This window comes from Macaca fascicularis, chromosome 7, assembly GCF_037993035.2.
Source record: "Macaca fascicularis isolate 582-1 chromosome 7, T2T-MFA8v1.1".
NCBI classification, from domain to species: domain Eukaryota; kingdom Metazoa; phylum Chordata; class Mammalia; order Primates; family Cercopithecidae; genus Macaca; species Macaca fascicularis.
Genome location: NC_088381.1, coordinates 30753934 through 30777614, shown reverse-complemented (window position 1 = coordinate 30777614; position 23681 = coordinate 30753934). Strand labels below are relative to the sequence as shown.

Here is a 23681-nt window from a genome sequence, read left to right as displayed (position 1 = left end):
CAAGGAATACAGAATGAGAGTTGAGGTAATGATCATGAAAGAGTGAAGAGCTTAGTGTCTCTACAAGTTGGTTCAACAAATATTTACTGAGCACACCTAAATGGCAGAGACTATATTAGCTTTGGATATGCGGGAATGAATCTGCTTATAGACTGCTGGCGGAATCAGTCATGTAATAAGTTTAATACAGTTATGCAAAAATTATGAAAAAGGCATAGCAGAGTGCTATGAAGACACTGAGTTAGAATGCATATATCACAGCCTGGTGAGGAGGGTCAGGCGAGACGTCTTGAGATTAGGCTGGGCTAACAGTCAATGAATGACTAAGAGATAGCCAAGCCTCCCACAGGGTTTGATATCATTGATGGATAAAGAATGTATTCCAGAGGAATGGAAAAGTACAAATCAAGGCACTATGGAAAGAAATAAAATATTGTATAAAGTGAACTCTAGTAATTTTAGGTTAACAGAGCACAAATTTCCAGGAGAACATTTAGGATTGGTATGGCTAAAGATAAATCTGAAGGGTTTACAGAGAGTCTTGAGTAACATGTTAGATAAATTGGATCTATTCTAGGCATCAAAAGACATTTTTGGACAAAGTTCAAAATGGTACAGAGTAAATATAAGTTAAAAAGCATTAGCAAGGAACTTTAGTTCTTCAACATGTAATGGGAAGTGAAATAATCAGATCTGGATTTTAAATAGGTTAATTTGATAGGAGGAGCATGGAGGAGGATGAGTTTAAGGAAGATGAAAGTAAAGAGTCCAATTAGGAGGCTATGAAGAGAAGAGATGATGGATATCTTAACTAGTAGTAGTGTGTAGATGGTGATGAGGAAATGGATTTGAGAAATATTCACAGAGGAAAAACTGTTAGGACTTAGAATTGATAGAGAGGGATGAGGAAGAGAAAAGGTTAAGTTTCAAGGTTCTAGTTTGAGTGACTACATGAGTGGTTCTTCCGCCAAGTGAGCTGGGAACTAAAAAATGGAAAAAAGTTGAAGGTGGAGGGATGATGTATCCAGTTAATTATGAGCTTAAGGTGCTCATAGAGCTTCCATGTAGGAATGTTACTGGTTTTTGGAGACATGGACTAGACACCTAGATTTGGGATCATCAGCATGAATTATCAGAAACCATGAGAAAGGATAAGATTATCTAAGGAAAATATGTACAATAAACGAAGAAATGTTACAGAATGTCACCTGGGAAATAGCAATATAAAAGGAAATTATACAAGAAGAAAAAATAGTAAATTCTATAATTGAGACTAAATAAATACTAGATAGGTAAAAGGAAACCCAGGAAACTGGAATCAGGATAATCTTGATAAGAGGATGATTGATACTGTTAAGTGCACTAAGAGTCTTATAAAATAAGGACAGAAAAGAAGTTATTGGACTTGACAAATAAACATCATCATGACCTTAGCAAGATCAATGTTAATAAAGTGACAGGAATTTTCACTAAGAGGAAATAAGATGAAAAGTGAAGAGGTGCCAGGGGATGACCAAGGTAAAGTAGGTCAAGGCCAAACCTTGATTGGTACAATATTTGGCCAAGGAGTTTGGATTTTCTCATGTGAACTATATGACGTTACCTGAGATTTCTGCAGAAAGAACTAGCATTATTAGATTAATTTGAAAAGATGACTCTGAAGTGGTATAAAGAAGGATTCAAACGAGTGGATAGTGGAAGCAGAAAAACAATTTAGGAAGTGTAGAAGTGAAAATTGACACTCCTGCCATGCTTCCAATATGAATGACCACCTCACATACCACAGTCAGAAGGAAAAAAATACTTTGCACCTGGAGATAATTCAAATATCACAGAATTACTGTCTGCTTCTGATCTCTAAAACACAAAACCTTGAATTTTTCTGCAGTACCCAAACTTCCTAACAAAACAATTTTAAGCCTAATTTTGACAATGTTGTAACTGAAGATTTAGAATGATCTCTGAAAATATAAAACCAAGTGGGAAAGTTGCTGTTCCCATCATGAATAGCGTGAAAACACCAAGTAAACTAGGTAAGCTTAGTAATTGCAACTTAGTCTTTAAATACTAAATTGCTTCTGTTTTGCCAATGTTTCTGAAGTCTAAGGTCCTCTCTGTATTTGTTGTAACATTTCTTTCCTTTTCTATTTTTTTTTTCTTTAAAGTCACAGAGCAGGTAAGGTTCTCAAAGACTGGAATTCACGTAATGTATCTCTAGAGACTCCTTCTTAACCATCTACCACAGTATAGCTTCTCTTAATTTATCCTCCTCACTCTCTTTTTTTTTAATTCTTTATTTTTAATTGACAAATAAAAATGACATGTTTATCATGTACAATAGGTTGGTTTGAAATATGTGTACATTACGGAATGGCTGAATCAAGCTAATTAACATTTGCACTACTTCCCATACTTATCTTTTTTTTGCGGTGAGAAAACATAAAATCTATTCTCTTTGCTCTTTTCAAGAACACAATACATTGTTATTAACTATAGTCACCATGTTGTAAAATGAATTTCTGGAATTTGTTCCTCCCATCTAACTAAAATTTTGTATTCCTCGACCAATAGCTCCACAATCTGCCTCCTTTCCCTAAGCCCCTGGTAATCATCATTCTGCTCTCTATTTCCATGAATTCTAGTGTTTTTTTTTTTTTTTTGATGCCATATAAATGAGATTATGCAGTATTTGTCTTTCTGTGCTTGCCTTATTTCCCTTAACCATAATATTCTCAGGGTTTAACCATCTTGTTGCAAATGACAAGATTTCATTTTTTTTTTAAGGCTAAAAGTATTCCATTCTGAGTGCATACTACATTTTCTCAATACATTCACCCACTGATGAACACTTAGGTTGATTCCATGTCTTAGTTATTGTGACTAATGCTGCAATGAACATGGGACTACAGATATATCTTTGATATAATGATTTTATTTACTTTGGCCCTCTCTCTTCAATATTGCGTATTGCTTGTATACGTATCTGTTCTTTCTGGAATGTGTTTTGTTTATGCTTTGATAGCTTCTGAAAGAAAAAAAAAGCACTGTGTTATTGATTTGTTTGACTTATTCCAAACAAACAGGACATATGCTTGAGTATGACAGTTTATAAAAACATCCAACTTATTTAATGATATTATAAAGTATTATTATAGGTTTATACAGTTTTACATCATATACTTTAAAGGTTATGCAGTTTTATTTTAAAAAACAAAGAGAAATATAAACAATTATTAGTTTATCAAAGAATAAAAAAACAAGTTGAATTATCTTTCTTCTTAGTACTTAACGTGACAAGGAGACTCTTAAATCAATGATAGGCAAAATTTGAATTAGCAAAATTTAAGATATATATCTGGCCCATATTTATCACATTGTTTCCTTGTACATATTAACTGACCAACAAACATTACTTAATTAAAACAAATTAAAGTAATATGAACCAAAATATAAACTAAAGGTATTTATGTAGAGTTAGGGAATAAAGGACAGATGCTTGAGTATGACAGTTTATAAAAACATCCAATTATGTTGTGAAAATGTGGCGGAAGTACCTAGCAGTTAACACTGTAATAACAATGAATACTTTGAAGGCGAATAATACTCTACTTATAATCAGTATGCTGAAAGCAGCATTTTAAATTTTCTAAAGCATTAGGCAAGTATTCCTCTTAGAAAGCTGACAGAAATATTTTACATTTTGATTAAAATTTAACTGAGGTGATTTCTGGGGTATAATGGATGGTAGCTAGCTGAATCTGATTCAGTCCCTCTAAGCATCCCATGGAAACTTCCGAGAAAACCAAAAAGGATGCAAAGTCACAACAGTATTAGAAACGAAGGTTACAAATCAAAGATTTCCCAGTTTCTGGAAGGAACTTTTTCTAACTTTAAGTGGCTGGCTAGATGGGGAACTATTCAGTGACTGCTAGTATATAAACTCCTAAAACACTAACCTGACCAGAGAGGAATGGGAGGGTATTTCTAGAAACCTTCCAATGTCTGCTCCGTTTATCAGAGATCTGGGTCCTAGACTGCTGCCAAGCAAGGCTATCAATCCCTCCCTATTTCATGCTAATGGACTTCCCAGTAGGTAAAGCTGTTTTTCCTTTCCCACACCTTTTCACTTTATATCCATTAAAGAGTACAAAACTCCCAAGATTCTAATACTGCCTGTACAATAGGGAATGAGCAATGGGATGTGAGGTTACTTAGAAGAAAGGGCTGGAAGAACACTGGGAACAATATACCCTGGGGATTATGTAGAATCTTTTATGCTCTGCTTTTAGCAAGACAAAATTTATTGGTTGTTTACGTTGTTCAGAAAAAGATATATGCTTAGAAAATCCACAAATAGAAGCTAAAAAATATTTTTCCCCAGTCTAAAAGAGTACCTCATTTGAACAAAGAAATAGCAGAAAGTGGAAAATTTTTAGGGGCTGGTCTTTCAGTTTAAAGTTTGCAGGTGGATGCTGACAACATCCAGGTGGTCAGCAAACATGTATTCAAAGAAACCCTGTAAGTTGCCAAAAAAAGCAGGATAAAAACATTTTATTATCTCAACACACACACACACGCACACCAAACACAAATAGATATGTGTATATGTCTGCATGAAAACACAAAAACAAATACCAAGCAGGAAATACTGCTAAATTATATGATCATAGTGTTATCTCTGGGTGGCATTATACATTTGTGTTATTTAAAAAATGTACATTGTGTATTTTTAAATGTAGCATTAACACGTTTTATTACACTAACCAGAAAAAATATATAAAATATACATCTTAAATTTTGCTAATTCAAATTTTGCCTTTTGTTGATTTTAAGTCTCTTTGTAACCTTAAGCACTAATAAGATAATTTAAAATGTTTTGTATTCTTGTTTCACTAAATTATTTATTTCCATATATTTTCCTTTTGAAGAAAACTACATAACCTTTAAAGTACATAATGCAAAATTGTATAACCTATCATATTCTAAAATACCACTGAACAAGAATTTTGTTGAAGAAGTCAAACAAATCACAAAATGACTTTTCTCTTTCAAAATGTATTACTGACAAGTAATTTCTAGTTACGAGTACATGTCTCATGATATAATAAAATTACTATAAAATAAATACCAGTTTAATTTTACTTAATAAAATATATCAAGAATTTTAAAGATATTAATGAAATTATCTTGGTGCATAAGTTCCTAAGGCAAAATAAAGGTATGAGAATGGTGAATATGTGAAAATCAAAAAAGGCTAATAAGAAAACCCCAGCATTGAAGATGGCCGAATAGGAACAGCTCCAGTCTCCAACTCCCAGTGCGAGCGACACAGAAGACCGGTGATTTCTGCATTTTCAACTGAGGTACTGGGTTCATCTCACTGGGGAGTGCCGGACGATCGGTGCTGGTCAGCTGCTGCAGCCCGACCAGCAAGAGCTGAAGCAGGGCGAGGCATCACCTCACCTGGGAAGCGCAAGGGGGAAGGGAATCCCTTTTCCTAGCCAGGGGAACTGAGACACACAACACCTGGAAAATCGGGTAACACCCACCCCAATACTGCGCTTTAAGCAAACAGGCACACCAGGAGATCATATCCCACACCTGGCCGGGAGGGTCCCACACCCACGGAGCCTCCCTCATTGCTAGCACAGCAGTCTGTGATCTACCGGCAAGGCAGCAGCGAGGCTGGGGGAGGGGCGCCCGCCATTGCTGAGGCTTAAGTAGGTAAACAAAGCTGCTGGGAAGCTCGAACTGGGTGGAGCTCACAGCAGCTCAAGGAAACCTGCCTGTCTCTGTAGACTCCACCTCTGAGGACAGGGCACAGTAAACAATAACAAACACAGCCGAAACCTCAGCAGACGCAAACGACTCTGTCTGACAGCTTTGAAGAGAGCAGTGGATCTCCCAACACGGAGGTTGAGATCTGAGAAGGGACAGACTCCCTGCTCAAGTGGGTCCCTGACCCCTGAGTAGCCTAACTGGGAGACATCCCCCACTAGGGGCAGTCTGACACCCCACACCTCACAGGGTGGAGTACACCCCTGAGAGGAAGCTTCCAAAGCAAGAATCAGACAGGTACACTCGCTGTTCAGAAATATTCTATCTTCTGCAGCCTCTGCTGCTGATACCCAGGCAAACAGGGTCTGGAGTGGACCTCAAGCAATCTCCAACAGACCTACAGCTGAGGGTCCTGACTGTTAGAAGGAAAACTATCAAACAGGAAGGACACCTACACCAAAACCCATCAGTACATCACCATCATCAAAGACCAGAGGCAGATAAAACCACAAAGATGGGGAAAAAGCAGGGCAGAAAAGCTGGAAATTCAAAAAATAAGAGTGCATCTCCCCCGGCAAAGGAGCGCAGCTCATCGCCAGCAACGGATCAACGCTGGACGGAGAATGACTTTGATGAGATGAGAGAAGAAGGCTTCAGTCCATCAAATTTCTCAGAGCTGAAGGAGGAATTACGTACCCAGCGCAAAGAAACTAAAAATCTTGAAAAAAAAGTGGAAGAATTGATGGCTAGAGTAATTAATGCAGAGAAGGTCATAAACGAAATGAAAGAGATGAAAACCATGACACGAGAAATACGTGACAAATGCACAAGCTTCAGTAACCGACTCGATCAACTGGAAGAAAGAGTATCTGCGATTGAGGATCAAATGAATGAAATGAAGCGAGAAGAGAAACCAAAAGAAAAAAGAAGAAAAAGAAATGAACAAAGCCTGCAAGAAGTATGGGATTATGTAAAAAGACCAAATCTACGTCTGATTGGGGTGCCTGAAAGTGAGGGGGAAAATGGAACCAAGTTGGAAAACACTCTTCAGGATATCATCCAGGAGAACTTCCCCAACCTAGTAGGGCAGGCCAACATTCAAATCCAGGAAATATAGAGAACGCCACAAAGATACTCCTCGAGAAGAGCAACTCCAAGACACATAATTGCCAGATTCACCAAAGTTGAAATGAAGGAAAAAGTTGAATCCCTGAATAGACCAATAGCAGGCTCTGAAATTGAGGCAATAATTAATAGCCTACCAATGAAAAAAAGTCCAGGACCAGATGGATTCACAGCTGAATTCTACCAGAGGTACAAGGAGGAGTTGGTACCATTCCTTCTGAAACTATTCCAATCAATAGAAAAAGAGGGAATCCTCCCTAACTCATTTTATGAGGCCAACATCATCCTGATACCAAAGCCTGGCAGAGACACAACAAAAAAAGAGAATTTTAGACCAATATCCCTGATGAACATCGATGCAAAAATCCTCAATAAAATACTGGCAAACCGGATTCAGCAACACATCAAAAAGCTTATCCACCATGATCAAGTGGGCTTCATCCCTGGGATGCAAGGCTGGTTCAACATTCGCAAATCAATAAACATAATCCAGCATATAAACAGAACCAAAGACAAGAACCACATGATTATCTCAATTGATGCAGAAAAGGCTTTTGACAAAATTCAACAGCCCTTCATGCTAAAAACGCTAAATAAATTCGGTATTGATGGAACGTACCTCAAAATAATAAGAGCTATTTATGACAAACCCACAGCCAATATCATACTGAATGGGCAAAAACTGGAAAAATTCCCTTTGAAAACTGGCACAATACAGGGATGCCCTCTCTCACCACTCCTATTCAACATATTGTTGGAAGTTCTGGCTAGGGCAATCAGGCAAGAGAAAGAAATCAAGGGTATTCAGTTAGGAAAAGAAGAAGTCAAATTGTCCCTGTTTGCAGATGGCATGATTGTATATTTAGAAAACCCCATTGTCTCAGCCCAAAATCTCCTTAAGCTGATAAGCAACTTCAGCAAAGTCTCAGGATACAAAATTAATGTGCAAAAATCACAAGCATTCTTATACACCAGTAACAGACAAAAAGAGAGCCAAATCATTAATGAACTTCCATTCACAATTGCTTCAAAGAGAATAAAATATCTAGGAATCCAACTTACAAGGGATGTAAAGGAACTCTTCAAGGAGAACTACAAACCACTGCTCAGTGAAATAAAAGAGGACACAAACAAATGGAAGAACATACCATGCTCATGGATAGGAAGAATCAATATCGTGAAAATGGCCATACTGCCCATGGTAATTTATAGATTCAATGCCATCCCCATCAAGCTACCAATGAGTTTCTTCACAGAATTGGAAAAAACTGCTTTAAAGTTCATATGGAACCAAAAAAGAGCCCACATCTCCAAGACAATCCTAAGTCAAAAGAAGAAAGCTGGAGGCATCACGCTACCTGACTTCAAACTATACTACAAGGCTACAGTAACCAAAACAGCATGGTACTGGTACCAAAACAGAGATATAGACCAATGGAACGGAACAGAGTCCTCAGAAATTATACCACACATCTACAGCCATCTGATCTTTGACAAACCTGAGAGAAACAAGAAATGGGGAAAGGATTCCCTATTTAATAAATGGTGCTGGGAAAATTGGCTAGCCATAAGTAGAAAGCTGAAACTGGATCCTTTCCTTACTCCTTATACGAAAATTAATTCAAGATGGATTAGAGACTTAAATGTTAGACCTAATATCATAAAAATCCTAGAGGAAAATCTAGGTAATACCATTCAGGACACAGGCATGGGCAAAGACTTCATGTCTAAAACACCAAAAGCAACGGCAGCAAAAGCCAAAATTGACAAATGGGATCTCATTAAACTAAAGAGCTTCTGTACAGCAAAAGAAACTACCATCAGAGTGAACAGGCAACCTACAGAATGGGAGAAAATTTTTGCAATCTACTCATCTGACAAAGGGCTAATATCCAGAACCTACAAAGAACTCAAACAAATTTACAAGAAAAAAACAAACAACCCCATCAAAAAGTGGGCAAAGGATATGAACAGACATTTCTCAAAAGAAGACATTCATACAGCCAACAGACACATGAAAAAATGCTCATCATCACTGGCCATCAGAGAAATGCAAATCAAAACCACAATGAGATACCATCTCACACCAGTTAGAATGGCGATCATTAAAAAGTCAGGAAACAACAGATGCTGGAGAGGATGTGGAGAAATAGGAACACTTTTACACGTTGGTGGGATTGTAAACTAGTTCAACCATTATGGAAAACAGTATGGCGATTCCTCAAGGATCTAGAACTAGATGTACCATATGACCCAGCCATCCCATTACTGGGTATATACCCAAAGGATTATAAATTATGCTGCTATAAAGACACATGCACACGTATGTTTATTGCAGCACTATTCACAATAGCAAAGACTTGGAATCAACCGAAATGTCCATCAGTGACAGATTGGATTAAGAAAATGTGGCACATATACACCATGGAATACTATGCAGCCATAAAAAAGGATGAGTTTGTGTCCTTTGTAGGGACATGGATGCAGCTGGAAACCATCATTCTTAGCAAACTATCTCAAGAACAGAAAACCAAACACCGCATGTTCTCACTCATAGGTGGGAACTGAAAAATGAGATCACTTGGACTCAGGAAGGGGAACATCACACACCGGGGCCTATCAAGGGGAGGGGGGAGGGGAGAGGGGGGAGGGGGGAGGGGGGAGGGATTGCATTGGGAGTTATACCTGATGTAAATGATGAGTTGATGGGTGCAGCACACCAACATGGCACAAGTATACCTATGTAACAAATTTGCACGTTATGCACATGTACCCTACAACTTAACGTATAATAATAATATATAAATTAAAAAAAAAAAAAAAAAGAAAAACCCAGCATTTCACTAAATGCTACTTTTCTTTCCACTAGATATTTTATTACCAATTTCAATAGCAAATTAGCATTACCATAGTTTTTCTTATGAGCTAATTAATCAGCAAAACTTTTTTTGTTTGATTGAAAGGAAATATAAATATGTCAAAAATTTAAATATGACTCATAAATTTAGTCATAGTTAAATTAAACACTTTTTAATACACCTAAAGATCAAAGATACAATACCTAGGATTTGTTGCCACCTCTTAGAACTTATATTAAAATGATCTTGTTGGAAATAACTAGTGACTTGGGAATTAAACAAACAGTTGAGAGCCAAGATTAAAATCTTAGTCATTTGATACTGATTTTACAAAATAAAATACTGAAACTGAGCAATAGAATTTTCAGGTTATTCCAATGAGTATAATTTTTTTCCCAGTTTGGTAAAAATACCTATCTTTTTCTAGAAACTGTGATTAAAAGCATGCTAAATTAAAGAAGGTAGTTCCTAGTACCAAAACAATAGTCTATGTTGAACTTGCCTTTTCATGACTCTAAATAGTAAATGATTAGGCAACAGATATGATAAAGATGGTAGTAGTATACATCAAAGTACACATTTCTTGGATGGTTGAAGGAAAAAAGAAAAATAAACAATTCTTAAAAAAGGAAAAATATGAATCAGTATTAGTGGCTACGTTCCTTTGAAACCTTGAAGAAATGGTAAGCAAAGTGTGTGTGTGTGTGTGTGTGTGTGTGTGTGTGTGTGTGTGTGTGTGTATGTATCCATATAGTACGCGGAGGGGTGGCAGGAATCTGGGTGGCCAATTTAGAGTTAAAAGTACCAAGGCATAAAGATGCTTCATGCTAAACCTAGCCCTCTACTGTGACCTTAAAAAGTAACTTCATCACTTCTAGATTCAGTTTTTCCATCTGCAAAATGAAAGGATTTTTAGAAGATCCAATCCTTACATGCTCAAACATGCTATGACTTTCTGAATATAAATAACATGTTGGCTGTGTCCAACTACATTCATCACTTCTCTCCACCATCAACATTTGATGCTATTGCAGCCAGGGGTTAGGAAAAATAACAAGAAAGCACTGGACACAGAAGTCAGCCTGAGGCAATCTTTGCTCTTTGCAGAGCTTTCAGCTAATGGGCTTCTACAGGATGTTCAGTTTGGCAAGATGTCCGCCTCCGAGTTTGTGCGGGTTCTCTCTTTATGTGTAGTTACAGCCAAAGCAAACTTTTTCTTGCTTCTAACTATATCCATTGAAAATCATTTACTTTCATCAGCTACAGTTCTAATACTACTTAAATTATTCTCAGGGTGGAAATAGGATTAAAAGTACAACCAGTAATTAAAAATGACTGACTCAGAAGTGCTGCAAACCACCTCTTCAAAAACCAGAGAATATATCTTCAAAAAAAAAAAAAAAAGGTAAAAATGTACTGTTGCAATCTCTGGAAATGTTTAATATTCTCCCCTAGAGACATGATTAAAAACAATGGATTATTAACATTAAAATAATTGATTTTACTTTTGCAAGTAAATGGTGTTAGTGTCAGAAGAAATCAACAAATGGAATTTTAGTTCCATGGGAAAAGTTCGAGTAATAAACTCTAAAATGATGATACTTATTGCAAATAATGAAACATGGCACTGACATAAAAATAGACACATAGATTAAAGGAACAGAGTAGAGAGCCCAGAAATAAATCCACACATTTACTGACAAATGATTTTCAACGAGAATGCCAAGTGCACATAATGAGAAAAGGATAATCTCTTTAACAAATGATGTTGAAAAAACTGGATGTCTACATGCAGAAGAATACAATTTGACCCACCCTTTTCTCACACCATATAAAATATCAACTCAAAATTGATTGAGGACTTGAATGTAAGACCCAAAACTATAAAACTACTAGAAGAAAACATAGAGGAAAAACTGCGTGACGTTGGTCTCTGTAATGAGTTATTAACTATAACCACAAAAGCACAGGCAACAAAAGCAAAAATAGACAATGGGACTGCATTAACCTAAAAAGGTTCTTCACAGCAAAGGAAACAGTCAACAAAGTGAGGAGCCACCCTACAATGTGGGAGAAAAAAATTTGCCAACTATACATTTAATAAAGGGTTAATATCAAAAATATAAAAGGAACTCAAATAATTAAACAGCAAGAAAAAGAACATGATTAAAAATTGGGCAAAGGATCTGAATAGACATTTCCCCAAAGAAGACATACAAATGGCCAATAGTACATGAAAAAAATTTAACATCACTAATCATCAGAGAAATGCAAATTAAAACCACAATGAGCAATCACCTCACTCCTATTAGAATGGCTTTTACCAAAAAAGGTAAAAGATAACAAGCCTTGGCAAGGAGGTGGAGCAAAGAGAATCTCATACACTGTTTATGGTAATGTAAATTATTACAGTAATTCTGAAAAACAGTAAGAAGCTTCCTCAAAAAGTTAAAAATAGAACAATTATACAATATATTATTTCCACTACTGGGCTTATAGCCAAAGAAAATAAATCAGTATGTCAAGAAATATCCGCACACCCATGTTTATTGCAGCATTACTCACAATAGCCAAGATATAGAATCAACCTAAGTGTCCACTGCCAGATAAATGGATAAAGAAAATGTCTATATATACAGTGGAATAGTATTCAGCCATAAAAATGAAGGAAATTTTGTCATTTGCAACAACATGGATAAAAATGGAGAACATTATGTTAAATGAAATAAGCCAGGCACAGAAAGACAAATACCATATGAACATCTCACTCATATGTGGAATATTAAAAAAAAAAAAAAAAAAAGAGGAACTCATTGAATTAGAGAATAAAATGGTAGTTACCAGGAGCTGGAGTTGACTAGCGGGGTGAGTGTTAGGAGATGTTTGTCAAAGTATAAAAATTTTCAGTTGGATAGGAGGTATAAGTTCAAAGTGTCTATTGTACAGCACGGTGACGATAGTTAATAATAGTGCATTGTATTCTTGAAAAATGCTAACAGCTTGGAAGTATACCCATGACAAAAATAACTATGTAATGTAATGTATATGTTAATTAGCTAGACTTAATCATTTTACAATGTATATATGCTTCAAAACATGTTGTATATAATAAATACATAAAATTTTATCAATCAATTAAACAAAATTAAAAAGTGAATAATGAGGTAGTTACTGGCAAGTTTTTGGCTAAAGCAACTGCTACAAAGTTATTAACCATTAATTGTCAAAATATTATTGGCCTAATATATATTTCAAATAGCACATCTGGATTAATGTTACTTGCTATTGTTGAACAAAAAAATAAAACAATCCTCTAGCTCACTTGCCAGTTCAGGGACAGGTGTCCAAAATCATACTGAACTTGTGGTTTTCAAAGAATAGAAATGCCTTTCATCTAAAGTTTAAAAATAATCAATGAACAGAAGAGGAAGGTGATTGGAAAGATGTACCGAAAGGAGATTATGACTCTTAGATTGTTAGAAGCAATTTCAGAGATACTATGCAAAATGAAAGGGAAGACCATCTGCATTTCTGATGTTACAAATACACTAAAACAACGTTCATCACATTTGCTCCCCCAAATCTAGCTCAGCATTCTAACTTATCAATGATAAGTTCGAATTTTATTCATTCTTGTCGCAAAGCTGACCCAAACACTTAAATGTCACTTCTCCTTTGACCAAAAACATCATAGCTTCTCAAAGATGCTATGGGTTGCTAGAATGCAATTATGGAGATTTTGAGTACAAGGGCAATGGTGTGTGATTGGAAAATAAATAAAAGGCACAGATTTTAGAGGAAGACAGAAGTTGAAGGACAAGTAAGGGTGGGACCCTCAGGCTGCCCATCAGCTTTCTCTGACACTTCTCATCTGTGCTTGGATTTGCTTCCTCTATACCTAGGCCCTTCCAGACCCCCTGTTTGTTATTATTTAATTTTTTCATTCTCTTCCCCCTAAATCAGGAACTTACTAGAGGCAAGAGCTATCTTTTACTGCTATTTCCCCATTGCCTTGTGCTGTGGTCTGAACAGTTGTGTTCATGAAAAACTCATCTGTTGAAACCTATGACTCAAGGTTGTAGTATTACAAGGTGAGGCTGTTGAGAGGTGATTATGTCATGAGTGGGGAGCCCCTCATGAATGGGATTTTAGTTGTCTTATGAAAGAGGCCCCAGAGAGCATTCATCCCTTTGGCCATGTGAAGTTTGCACACAGTGAAAAGATAGCCATCGATGAACCAGGAAATGGCCCTCATCGGACACCAAACCTGATGGCACCTTAATTTTGGACCTTCTAGCATCCAGGGCTGTAAGAAATAAATTTCTGTTGTTTATCAGCCACTCAATTTATGGTATTTTTTTATAGCAGCCTCACAGACTAAGACATTCTATGTAAGTCCTTATACTTACCTACTCAGAAAATGTCTATTGAATAAATTAATTTCGTCTTCTGGAATGTGAGGCTCATGGGAAACTAGACTGACTTTTTGCTTACTGCTGTAACCATAGAAACATTTCTGGCACATGATAGGCACTGAGTAAATATTTCTTAAATGAATGAAAGACGCCGTTAAGTAGCACTCTTTTTTTACAAGTAGACTCTTGGCTCAAGCAGTTAAAACAGACTGGTGACTTTAAAGTAATCTGTATCCAAACAGTTCTGATTTAAATACAAATTAGATAAAGATGGCCAATGTCAGGGTCCAGGTTGTTTGTTAAGCACATCAAGGTAAAAAACACTGACCTAATGCTTTCCTCTCCTTTGGTACTGTAGAGTCATAACCATAGCCTAACAGAATCTCAGACTTTGTGAGATATCTTAGCCTTCATGTTACAATAAATGACTAATTAAACACTCAAGAAAATGTATTTTCTTGACAGAAATAATCTCCAGAGGATGGTTTAATCCTTAATGACCGATATAAAATTCCCCAGATGTGTTCAGCTGTGAACAATTAGTCTTTCAAAACACTATTAGGAACATATATAATGCATATATTGATGAGAAGCATCAGTTGATGAAAAGCATCAAGAACTCCCAAAATATTGATGATGGAAACAAGTTCTATGCCTCACCCCATGATGCAAAATATGTGGAATGGTGTGTTCCTTAGAGAAGGGGAACAGCCTCTCATTCTTACTGTCATTAGTTAGAAAACTAGTTTAGATGGATGGTTGCATTTGCCATGTGGGAACAAATTCTTCAGGTCCTTAATCAATCACCTGTCCAAACAGGAAAATTGCAATCCCTCTCCTACTGATGCAGGCTCCAGAACAAAGGGTCATTTTTATGTAATGGGTAGGGCTAATAAATGGTACCCTCACAGAAAATATTATGTGGAAAGAGGAGTGCTTTATAGTAAGCTGGCGGTAACCTGGAGCACTGGGACGTTCAGTCCTAATGCTTAGGTTTACCAGCAAAATAGTTTCAGACTCTTTTGTCTGATGAGAAATTCACAGGAGAAAAATTCAATAGTGTACTACCAGACTATGACTTAAAACATACTTCCCCTTATTTACTTCTTCTCCAAATCCATCTTCAAAGAAATGGGAATGTGCTCAAAAGAAACCAATAAATCTCTAATAAAAGAGGAAGATTATGAAGTTACCTGGGGATCTGGCTAACCCTAAAGAGTATTTAAATATCAAAAGAAAGTACAATTTGATTTCTGTTTTTGATCAAATGGTGTCTAGGAAAATCCACAGATTTAAGGAGTTTTGTCTTTTTCAAAACTGGTAAGTATCCTTACTACACAGACAAGCACCATTTCTTCCTTGTAGCTGAGTTTTCCAATTTTGTTTTTTTTAAGAATTAAGAGGAACTAATTCTGAGACAGGCTTCAAATGTTGCGTTCTAGGTTTTGTTGTTCTTTCATTAGTTGGTTGGATGGCTTTCCGGTTACTTTTATTGTTGTTGTTCCTTGACACAAGGTTTCAGAACAACAGAAAAATACGGATTCATTAGTCAACCGGTTTAAATTAGAAGATAGATGTATTTATAAACAGTTTTTTTTTTTTTTTTCAGTTGAGTTAGTCCTTGACCAGCAATAGCTTAGGGCTCAAGTTACAGTTCAATTGCAAAAGGATCATTTTAAAAATATGGTGGAAACTATCTCTGAAAGCTGTATTTCAACTCCTGATTGAAAAAAAAAGTCAGTACTCTGAAACTTCCTCAAATTTTTAAAAATGATCAATAAATGTAGTGTGCTCTCACCCTTATTACAACATAAATGGTGACATAGAACCCTCTATCAGCTCAATTAAACTTTTCATTTTCACTTTGTTTTTGGCAACTGAAAAACTCTGGCATCTAGAAACACACTAGGAGAAGGCAAAAATAAATGGAATTCTGATAAACAACTTCTGCCTCTGATTCACTCAATTGCAAATATGTATTGAGTTTCTATCATGCAACAAGGGAACTTCTTGTAAAACAGTGATGAAAGATATGATTCCTCTCTTCAAAATTTCAATTTGTAAGTCCTGGAATAGAATTCAAGTGTACTCCTATGCTGTTCCATTCTATTATCTTTCCTGAATATAATTACAGATTACAATTATATTAACAGATTAAGATAAAATGAGTACACGTATATTTTTGTATAAAAACAGTAATTTCTAATAACTAATGAATACCAATAAATAATATTGGTATTCATAAAATCTTTATTGGTACAACAGAGATTGTATCTATGTTGATAGTAATTTCCTTAGGATTAATCAGGTTGTCAACAGAATTTTTTTCTTCTGGCAAAGTAATGGAAAATTTTGTACTGACAAAGCAAAAATTGCACCAAAGTTAATTAGACAAGGGAATTTTTATTAAGGTTACTGCAACAGGGACAAGATCAGGCAAGGGTTTTTTTTTTTTTTTTTTAATTTTTTTTTTTTAATTCTCAAAGGAACAGAGAAAGAATTTACAACTGTAAGTTTTCTAAAGTAAATGCTCTAAGGGAAAGGAGGTCAGGGGCCTGTGGGTTTAGGTCATTTGGAATCTGCAACAGCTGGGAGGAGATGGACCTCAGGGCAATAGAGGTAGAAAGAAGCCTATCTAAAGTTTTGCTAAGCTGGGAAAAACATTAGGGTTGTCATGGTAAGTATTTAGGGCCAAAAGAAACATGTGATACATAAAAATGTTTTTAAATCAAATGTATAACCAAAAGTACACATAATCTACCACATTATTGTCACTGAAGTGTAATTGTCAATGAATCACAAAACCTAAGGCATTCTTTTTCTTTATTTCTATCTGCCTTGTTTTCACTCCTTAGACCAGTGAATCTATGACCCTCAGGCCCTCATGCCAAACCCTGACCAAATCCTGAGTTTCTGTTTTTTAAAATAAAGTTTTATCAGCACACAGCCATTTCCATTTATTTACTTCATATCTATGACTGCTTTGCACTAAGCAGTGTAACAGAGACTGGTACAACTACAAAATATTTACTATCTGGCCCTTTACAGAATAAAAAAAAAATGCCAACCCCTGCTTTTAGACAGTTGTCTAGTGTGAACAGAAGTTTTTGCCTTTCCTGAGTATTGTAAATACAATAAGACACAATTTACCTGCAGGTCACTTGCAAATAAATATCGAAAATATTTTTGAAAAATACTTATCTTTTACTTAGATTGAGAGGCAAGATTTACCACATTATACAATGTAATAAAATAAGGAAGTGCTAATTCTCCTCTTTTCAACCATCTACGTGATACATACTTAGCATTTTTCTGTATTCACATGACTATGTTTCTTAGAACACAGAAAAGATGGAAATGAACGAATCTAACATCAGCTCCCAGAGATATTTTGGAATAAATTTAACCTAATCTTTTCTTTTAATGGGATTCTATCCAGCAGCAAGTTCTTTTGATTTTTTAACCTACCTTTCTTTAGGCAGAACAATTCATTTCCCTTAGACTGTTCATCATAGTTGCATTTTAATTGTGCTGTGACTTTATACTAGGTGTTCTGAATCATAGCCTTTGGCATAGGATGGAACAGATGTCAAAGTCATGGACTCCCTTATGGTTGATCAATTATAAAACAAGCTCCCTCCAAAGTAGTGAGCTCCCTGTTACTGGATGTGGACAAACAAAGGGATGGTAACCATCAGTCAGGGAACCAATCACAAAATTTCCAGATTTGAGAGGGAGGTTCAATCGGGAGATCTCTAAGGTTTCTTTCTTTTCATGTCTAAGAATCTATATATCTTTATTATTTAGCATAAGGACATTCTGTGTACTGGAAAAGCATGCACAATTTCTCTATCAGTAATTATCATTCATGCTTACATTATGTTGTTCTAGAAATATGATTAGAGATTAAGGGCTATGAACAGCAGACTTTGAAAAGAAACACTGATAGCACTGAATCTATCAATTACTTTGGGAAGTATGCCCCATCAAGCTACCACTGACTTTCTTCACAGAATTAGAAAAAAACTACTTTAAATTTCACATGGAAAAATAAAAGAGTCAGCACAGCCAAAACAATCCTAAGCAAAAAGAACAAAGCTGGAGACATCACATTACCTGACTTCGGTAACCCAAACAGCATGGTACTGGTACCAAAACAGATATATAGACCAATGGAACAGAACAGAGACCTCAGAAATAATACCACACATCTACAACCATCTGATCTTTGACAAACCAGACACGAACAAGCAATGGGAAAAGGATTCCCTATTTAATAAATGGTGTTGGGAAAACTGGCTACCCATATGCAGAAAACAGAAACTGACCCCTTCCTTATACCTTATACAAAAACTAACTCAAGATGGACAAAAACTTAAACGTTAAACCTAAAAGCATAAAAACCCTAGAAGAAAACCTAGACAATTCCATTCAGGACATAGGTATGGGCAAAAACCTTCATGACTAAAACACCAAAAGCAATGGCAACAAAGCCAAAATTGACAAATGGGATCTAATTAAACTAAAGAGTTTCTGCATAGCAAAGGAAACTATCATTAGAATGAACAGGCAACCTACAGAATGGGAAAAAAGTTTTGCAATCTATCCATTTGACAGAGGACTGATAACCAGAATCTACAAATATCTTCAACAAATTTGCAAGAAAAAAACAGCCCCATTACAAAGTGGGCAAAGGATATGAACAGACCATTCTCAAAAGAAGACATTTATGCAGCCAAGAAACATAAGAAAAAAAGCTCATCATCACTGGTCATTGGAGAAATGCAAATAAAAACCATAGTGAGATACCATCACATGCCAGTTAGAACGGCGATCATTAAAAAGTCAGGAAACAACTGATGCTGGAGAAGATATGGATAAATAGGAATGCTATTACACTGTTGGTGAGAGTGTAAATTCGTTCAACCATTGTGGAAGACAGTGTGGCGATTCCTCAAGGATCTAGAACTAGAAATACCATTTGACCCAGCAATCCCATTACTAGGTATATACCCAAAGGATTATAAATCATTCTACTATAAAGACTCATGCACACGTATGTTTATTGCAATACTGTTCACAATAGCAAAGACTTGGAACAAACCCAAATGTCAATCAATGATAAACTGGATAAAGAAAACATGGCACATATACACCATGGAATACTATGCAGCCATAAAAAATGATGAGTTGATATCCTTTGCACGGACATGGATGAAGCTGGAAACCATCATTCTCAGCAAACTAACACAAGAACAGAAAACCAAACACTGCATGTTCTCACTCAAAAGTGAGAGTTGAACAATGAGAACACATGGGCACACGGAGGGGAATATCACACACTGGGGCCTGTCGGGGGGTGGGGGGATAAGGGAGGGAGAGCATTAGGAGAAATACCTAATGTAGATGACGGGTTGATGGGTGCAGCAAACCACCATGGCACATGTATACCTATGTAACAAACGTGCACATTCTGCACATGTACCCCAGAACTTATAGTATATTAAAAAAAAAAGAAAGGAAAGGAACACTGATTTTGGCTCAGTCTTCATTCATCATTAAAATGATTGAAATTGACTGATTATCTGGGCCAGTATCTATTCAGTTCACATGAAAACGAGATCTTGTTGTTAATATGAAAAAAGTCATCTAATATATGCATATAAATAATTTGCATATTACACCTGGTATATATCTGAACCACTTGCACTTACAAACTTAGACCAAGTCTCAAAAAGTAAATTATGGGGAAGTAACGAATACTTCTGTTCATTACTAAACCCTTACTGAAATTCAGTTCTGAATCCTCATTGAAATTATAATAAGTCATTTCTGTAGCATCACATTTTTTATACGGTTTGGGTTCTATGAGTGCTAAATAAATCTTTGTTTTACTGAATTAGCAGTACTGCTATAAAGATGAGAAGGAAAGACATATTCTAACATTTGGAACAAGACACCCTACTAGCTCTGGACCTGTCTCTCTCACTAACAGGCTTTGTGACCTTGGACAAACCAGGATTTTAGTTACCTCAGATATGGAGTAAGTCGTTGACTCTCAAACTTTGAAGTATATAAGAATTACCTGGAAGACTTGCTGAACCATAGGTTGCTGGATTCCACCCTCAGAGTTTCTGATTCAGTAGGTCTGGGATGGGGTGGATAATTTGCATTGCTAAGTTGCCAGGTGCTGTTGATACTGTTTGTCAAGGAACCACACTCGGAGAATAGAACAAGGATTGGAGGATGGTGGTAATGAATTACCAAGTCATTAATACTTTACAGCTGTAAGAGTGAGTAGTCAGCATCAAACATGCATGGTGAAATATAATTCTCTTTTTAATCAGTTTCATTTGAATTAGAAGTGAGATGAATGCTCCTTTCTTTCTTTATATTTTAATAGAGATATTGACCACGTAAATGTTCTGTAGTACTTACGTCATAGCTTGATAAATGGATTCAATTCCATAACGCATAGCAAATTCATCAACTATTTCCTGGGAAGCATCATCAAAGAAAACCTTCCAGGCTTCATCCCCTTTGACTTCTGGGATTTTCACTCCACCATTAGATTTCACTTCAGTCAAGTAATGGAACAGATTCTAAAAGCAAGTGGTTTTTAATTGTTCAGTGATTCCTCAGAACAGGCCAGAAATATTTAACTAAAACTTTCAGTAAAATGCACTTGCACTGTCATTGCCTCTAATGTTTCATCAGCATCTGCAAGCAATAGGAATACCTCGAATTTTCATTCTAACTCAATTCATCTTTTATGCAAAATCTGCTTTGATTTCTGCCTGGGTAAAAGCACTGATATAAATATGGGAAGAAAGGACGCAGTTTGATATTTAAGACAAGATGTCATAATAGCTCTGGATGGGTCTTTGACAGTAACAGGCTTTGTAACCTTGTCAAGGCTTTAGTTTCCTTAGCGAATAAGACATTGGTTCGCAAACTTTAAAGAGAATCACCTGGAAGGCTTATTAAAACACACATCGCCGAGTTCCACTCTCAGAATTAGATTCTATTACACTGCAGTTGAGAGGTTAGTTAGAGGTGTCACTGGCGAGTCCCTGACGCAAATGATACTTGTCTTACATCAAAAAATAGGAGATGAGGCCGAAGAATGTACCCATATTCATGTTCAAAGTGATAAAATACCTTCCTAAGGTACTTTAGGCAGTAAAGTGGGGTGGGTCTATACGGAATCAATGATTCAAATATTTGTACATACTAAACCATTTGCAGAAGGAAGCGTTTTTGCATGAAATCATTTCTACATGATAGAGCATATTTTGCATTCAGGGATTGTGAGTAAATTATGGTGCCCTGGATGAATAATGTGATTTTGACTATGTTAAGGCAAAATTTAGCTCTGTAAATGATACTAAAGGGTTTGGGCTGCAAAATGGTAAGAGTAAGGGCAATGACATGAGGCTGAAAGTGAATGTTGAAGAAGTTTGGAGTGATATAAAATTACTACTCTCAATTCCTTTTTGCTTCTAAGCTTAGCAACTGCTACTTTGATGAAGCCAGGGTAAACTGAAGAACTTTTTCTTAGATTTCAGTTCTTTCTGGTTCTTGGACCAGTAGAAAAGACTCTGTAAAGTGAAGTGTACTGCTATTTCTCTGACTGTACACACACCTTAAGGTCGGAATTCTTCATCATGCCAGTTCAAGGGATTTCTTTTTATTGGTCTGAAAAATGAACCATCTCTCGTGAGGGAATGATATCAGTGACCACAAAACTGTGATTATGAAATAAACCTAGGTCGTATACCTAAGTACTGTGTGATATTCACACAATTTGAACACTGTTCCTCATTTATTTTTTAGTAAAATGGGGTATATTTAAATGCATAAATTTTCATGAATATATTTAGAAAAAATAATATGCAAAAAAGTAAAGCTACCTTTCAGTTGTCTTTTTCTGAGGAATGTACTTTGTTACTTTGAAAAACATGAAGAAGAGTACATTCCTTAGCTTCCCCTATTTGTTGATATGAGACAAGTATTATTTGCATCAGAGAAAGTCTCCAGTGACACTTCTAACTAACCTCTCAGTGACAAACATTCGATCGAATCTCAAGATGATTTACCTGTGCTTCTATACTGAGACACAAAAGGGAACTGGTGAAACTGCGCTTTTGATTGATGTTGGATGGTGTTTACCTCTCTCTAAGCCAACTAGGCCCTACCTTTTGGGTGAGTAACCACATCTTATTCTCTCCATACTCATATGTTTGTGGAAAGAGAAGTTAACATGGAGGAGTGTGCAGTGTGTATGAAACAGTTTGTTGTACTCAGAAACAGGAAGAAAAATTAACTGTTTATGACATTGGCTCCCAAAAGCCATTGAAACAGCACCACATTTTTATGTTTCTAGTTATAAATAGAGTCCTAATTAAATCTTCAATAAAGTCTGAACTCTAACTTGGAGTTCTCAAACACAGTTATGATTTGATCCTCTCCTGCATTACCAAACTACTGCATATTTAATGCTTCCAAAATATGTGCCATGACTCATTTCTTCAATCAATATTTTTATTACTCTCCTTCCCCTTTGGAAGAACGATAATTTTTTTGTATCTACTTATGCATTATCATCTTACTGCCTATTCACACCTGCCTCACAGGCTTGTTCTAAACTCTCATTAGATGACAAGTTCATCAGGGGTAATACAATACATAGAATTTATGATATCGTAGTATATCGCCTGCTGTAGTATAGAGTCAGAACTCCAGGAACCACTCTACAAATTCAATGATTTTTAAAACCAAATATTCTGTTTCATAATCCATAATCAAGAGTATTTCTTATATTTTGTATTAGTAAAATTCCATTTATTTACCTCATGTAAACAGGTATATTGAATATGATATGGAGCAACCTTCTCTTCTCCTTTTATCTCCACATTGATTTTCAATCGTATGGCCCCAGATACAGCTGACTTATCTGTCCTTTTCTCTGATAAAGCAAAAAAACAATTTGTCAGTCATGTCTGACAATAATGTTTTTCTCATATGACCTCTCAAAAGCTTAAAAAAAAAAAAGACTTAAGTAGCTAAAAACTATTTTTCTGAGTCAGAGTTGCTTGTTAAGTAACCATAATGAGACCGCATGTGGTAGCTCTTGCCTATAATCTCAATGTTTTGGGAAGCCAAGGTGAGAGTATCACTTAATGCTAGGAGTTTGAGACCAACCTAGGCAACATAACAAGATCTAGTCTCTACACTTTTTTTTTTTCATTAGGCAGGTGTGTTGGTGCTTGCCTGCAGTCTTAGCTAATTAGGAGGCTGAGGGAGAGGATGTCTTGAACTCAGGAGTTTGAGGTTATACTAAGCTATGATCACACCAGGGCACTTCACCCTGTCTAACATAGTGAGACCCCATCTCTATTTAAAAACAGAAAAAAGTAACCATGATTCCCCTAAATACAATTTAAGATATTTGCCTATTACGTTATTGTAGTTGTCAACTGTCTTATAGATATTCCAAATTAAA

The 23681-nt window shown here is 36.0% G+C and overlaps 1 protein-coding gene across 1 annotated transcript in view; it reads right to left on the bottom strand.

The window, feature by feature from the left end:
- Nucleotides 1-23681, bottom strand: part of UNC13C (unc-13 homolog C) — a 649809-nt gene that overhangs the window by 314339 nt on the left and 311789 nt on the right. Inside the window, exons 11-12 of the mRNA XM_015452851.3 lie at nt 23029-23144; nt 20615-20778 (exon numbers count right to left, since the gene is read on the bottom strand). Coding sequence (XP_015308337.3) covers nt 20615-20778; nt 23029-23144 — 280 coding nt within the window. The remainder of the gene's footprint in view (nt 1-20614; nt 20779-23028; nt 23145-23681) is intronic.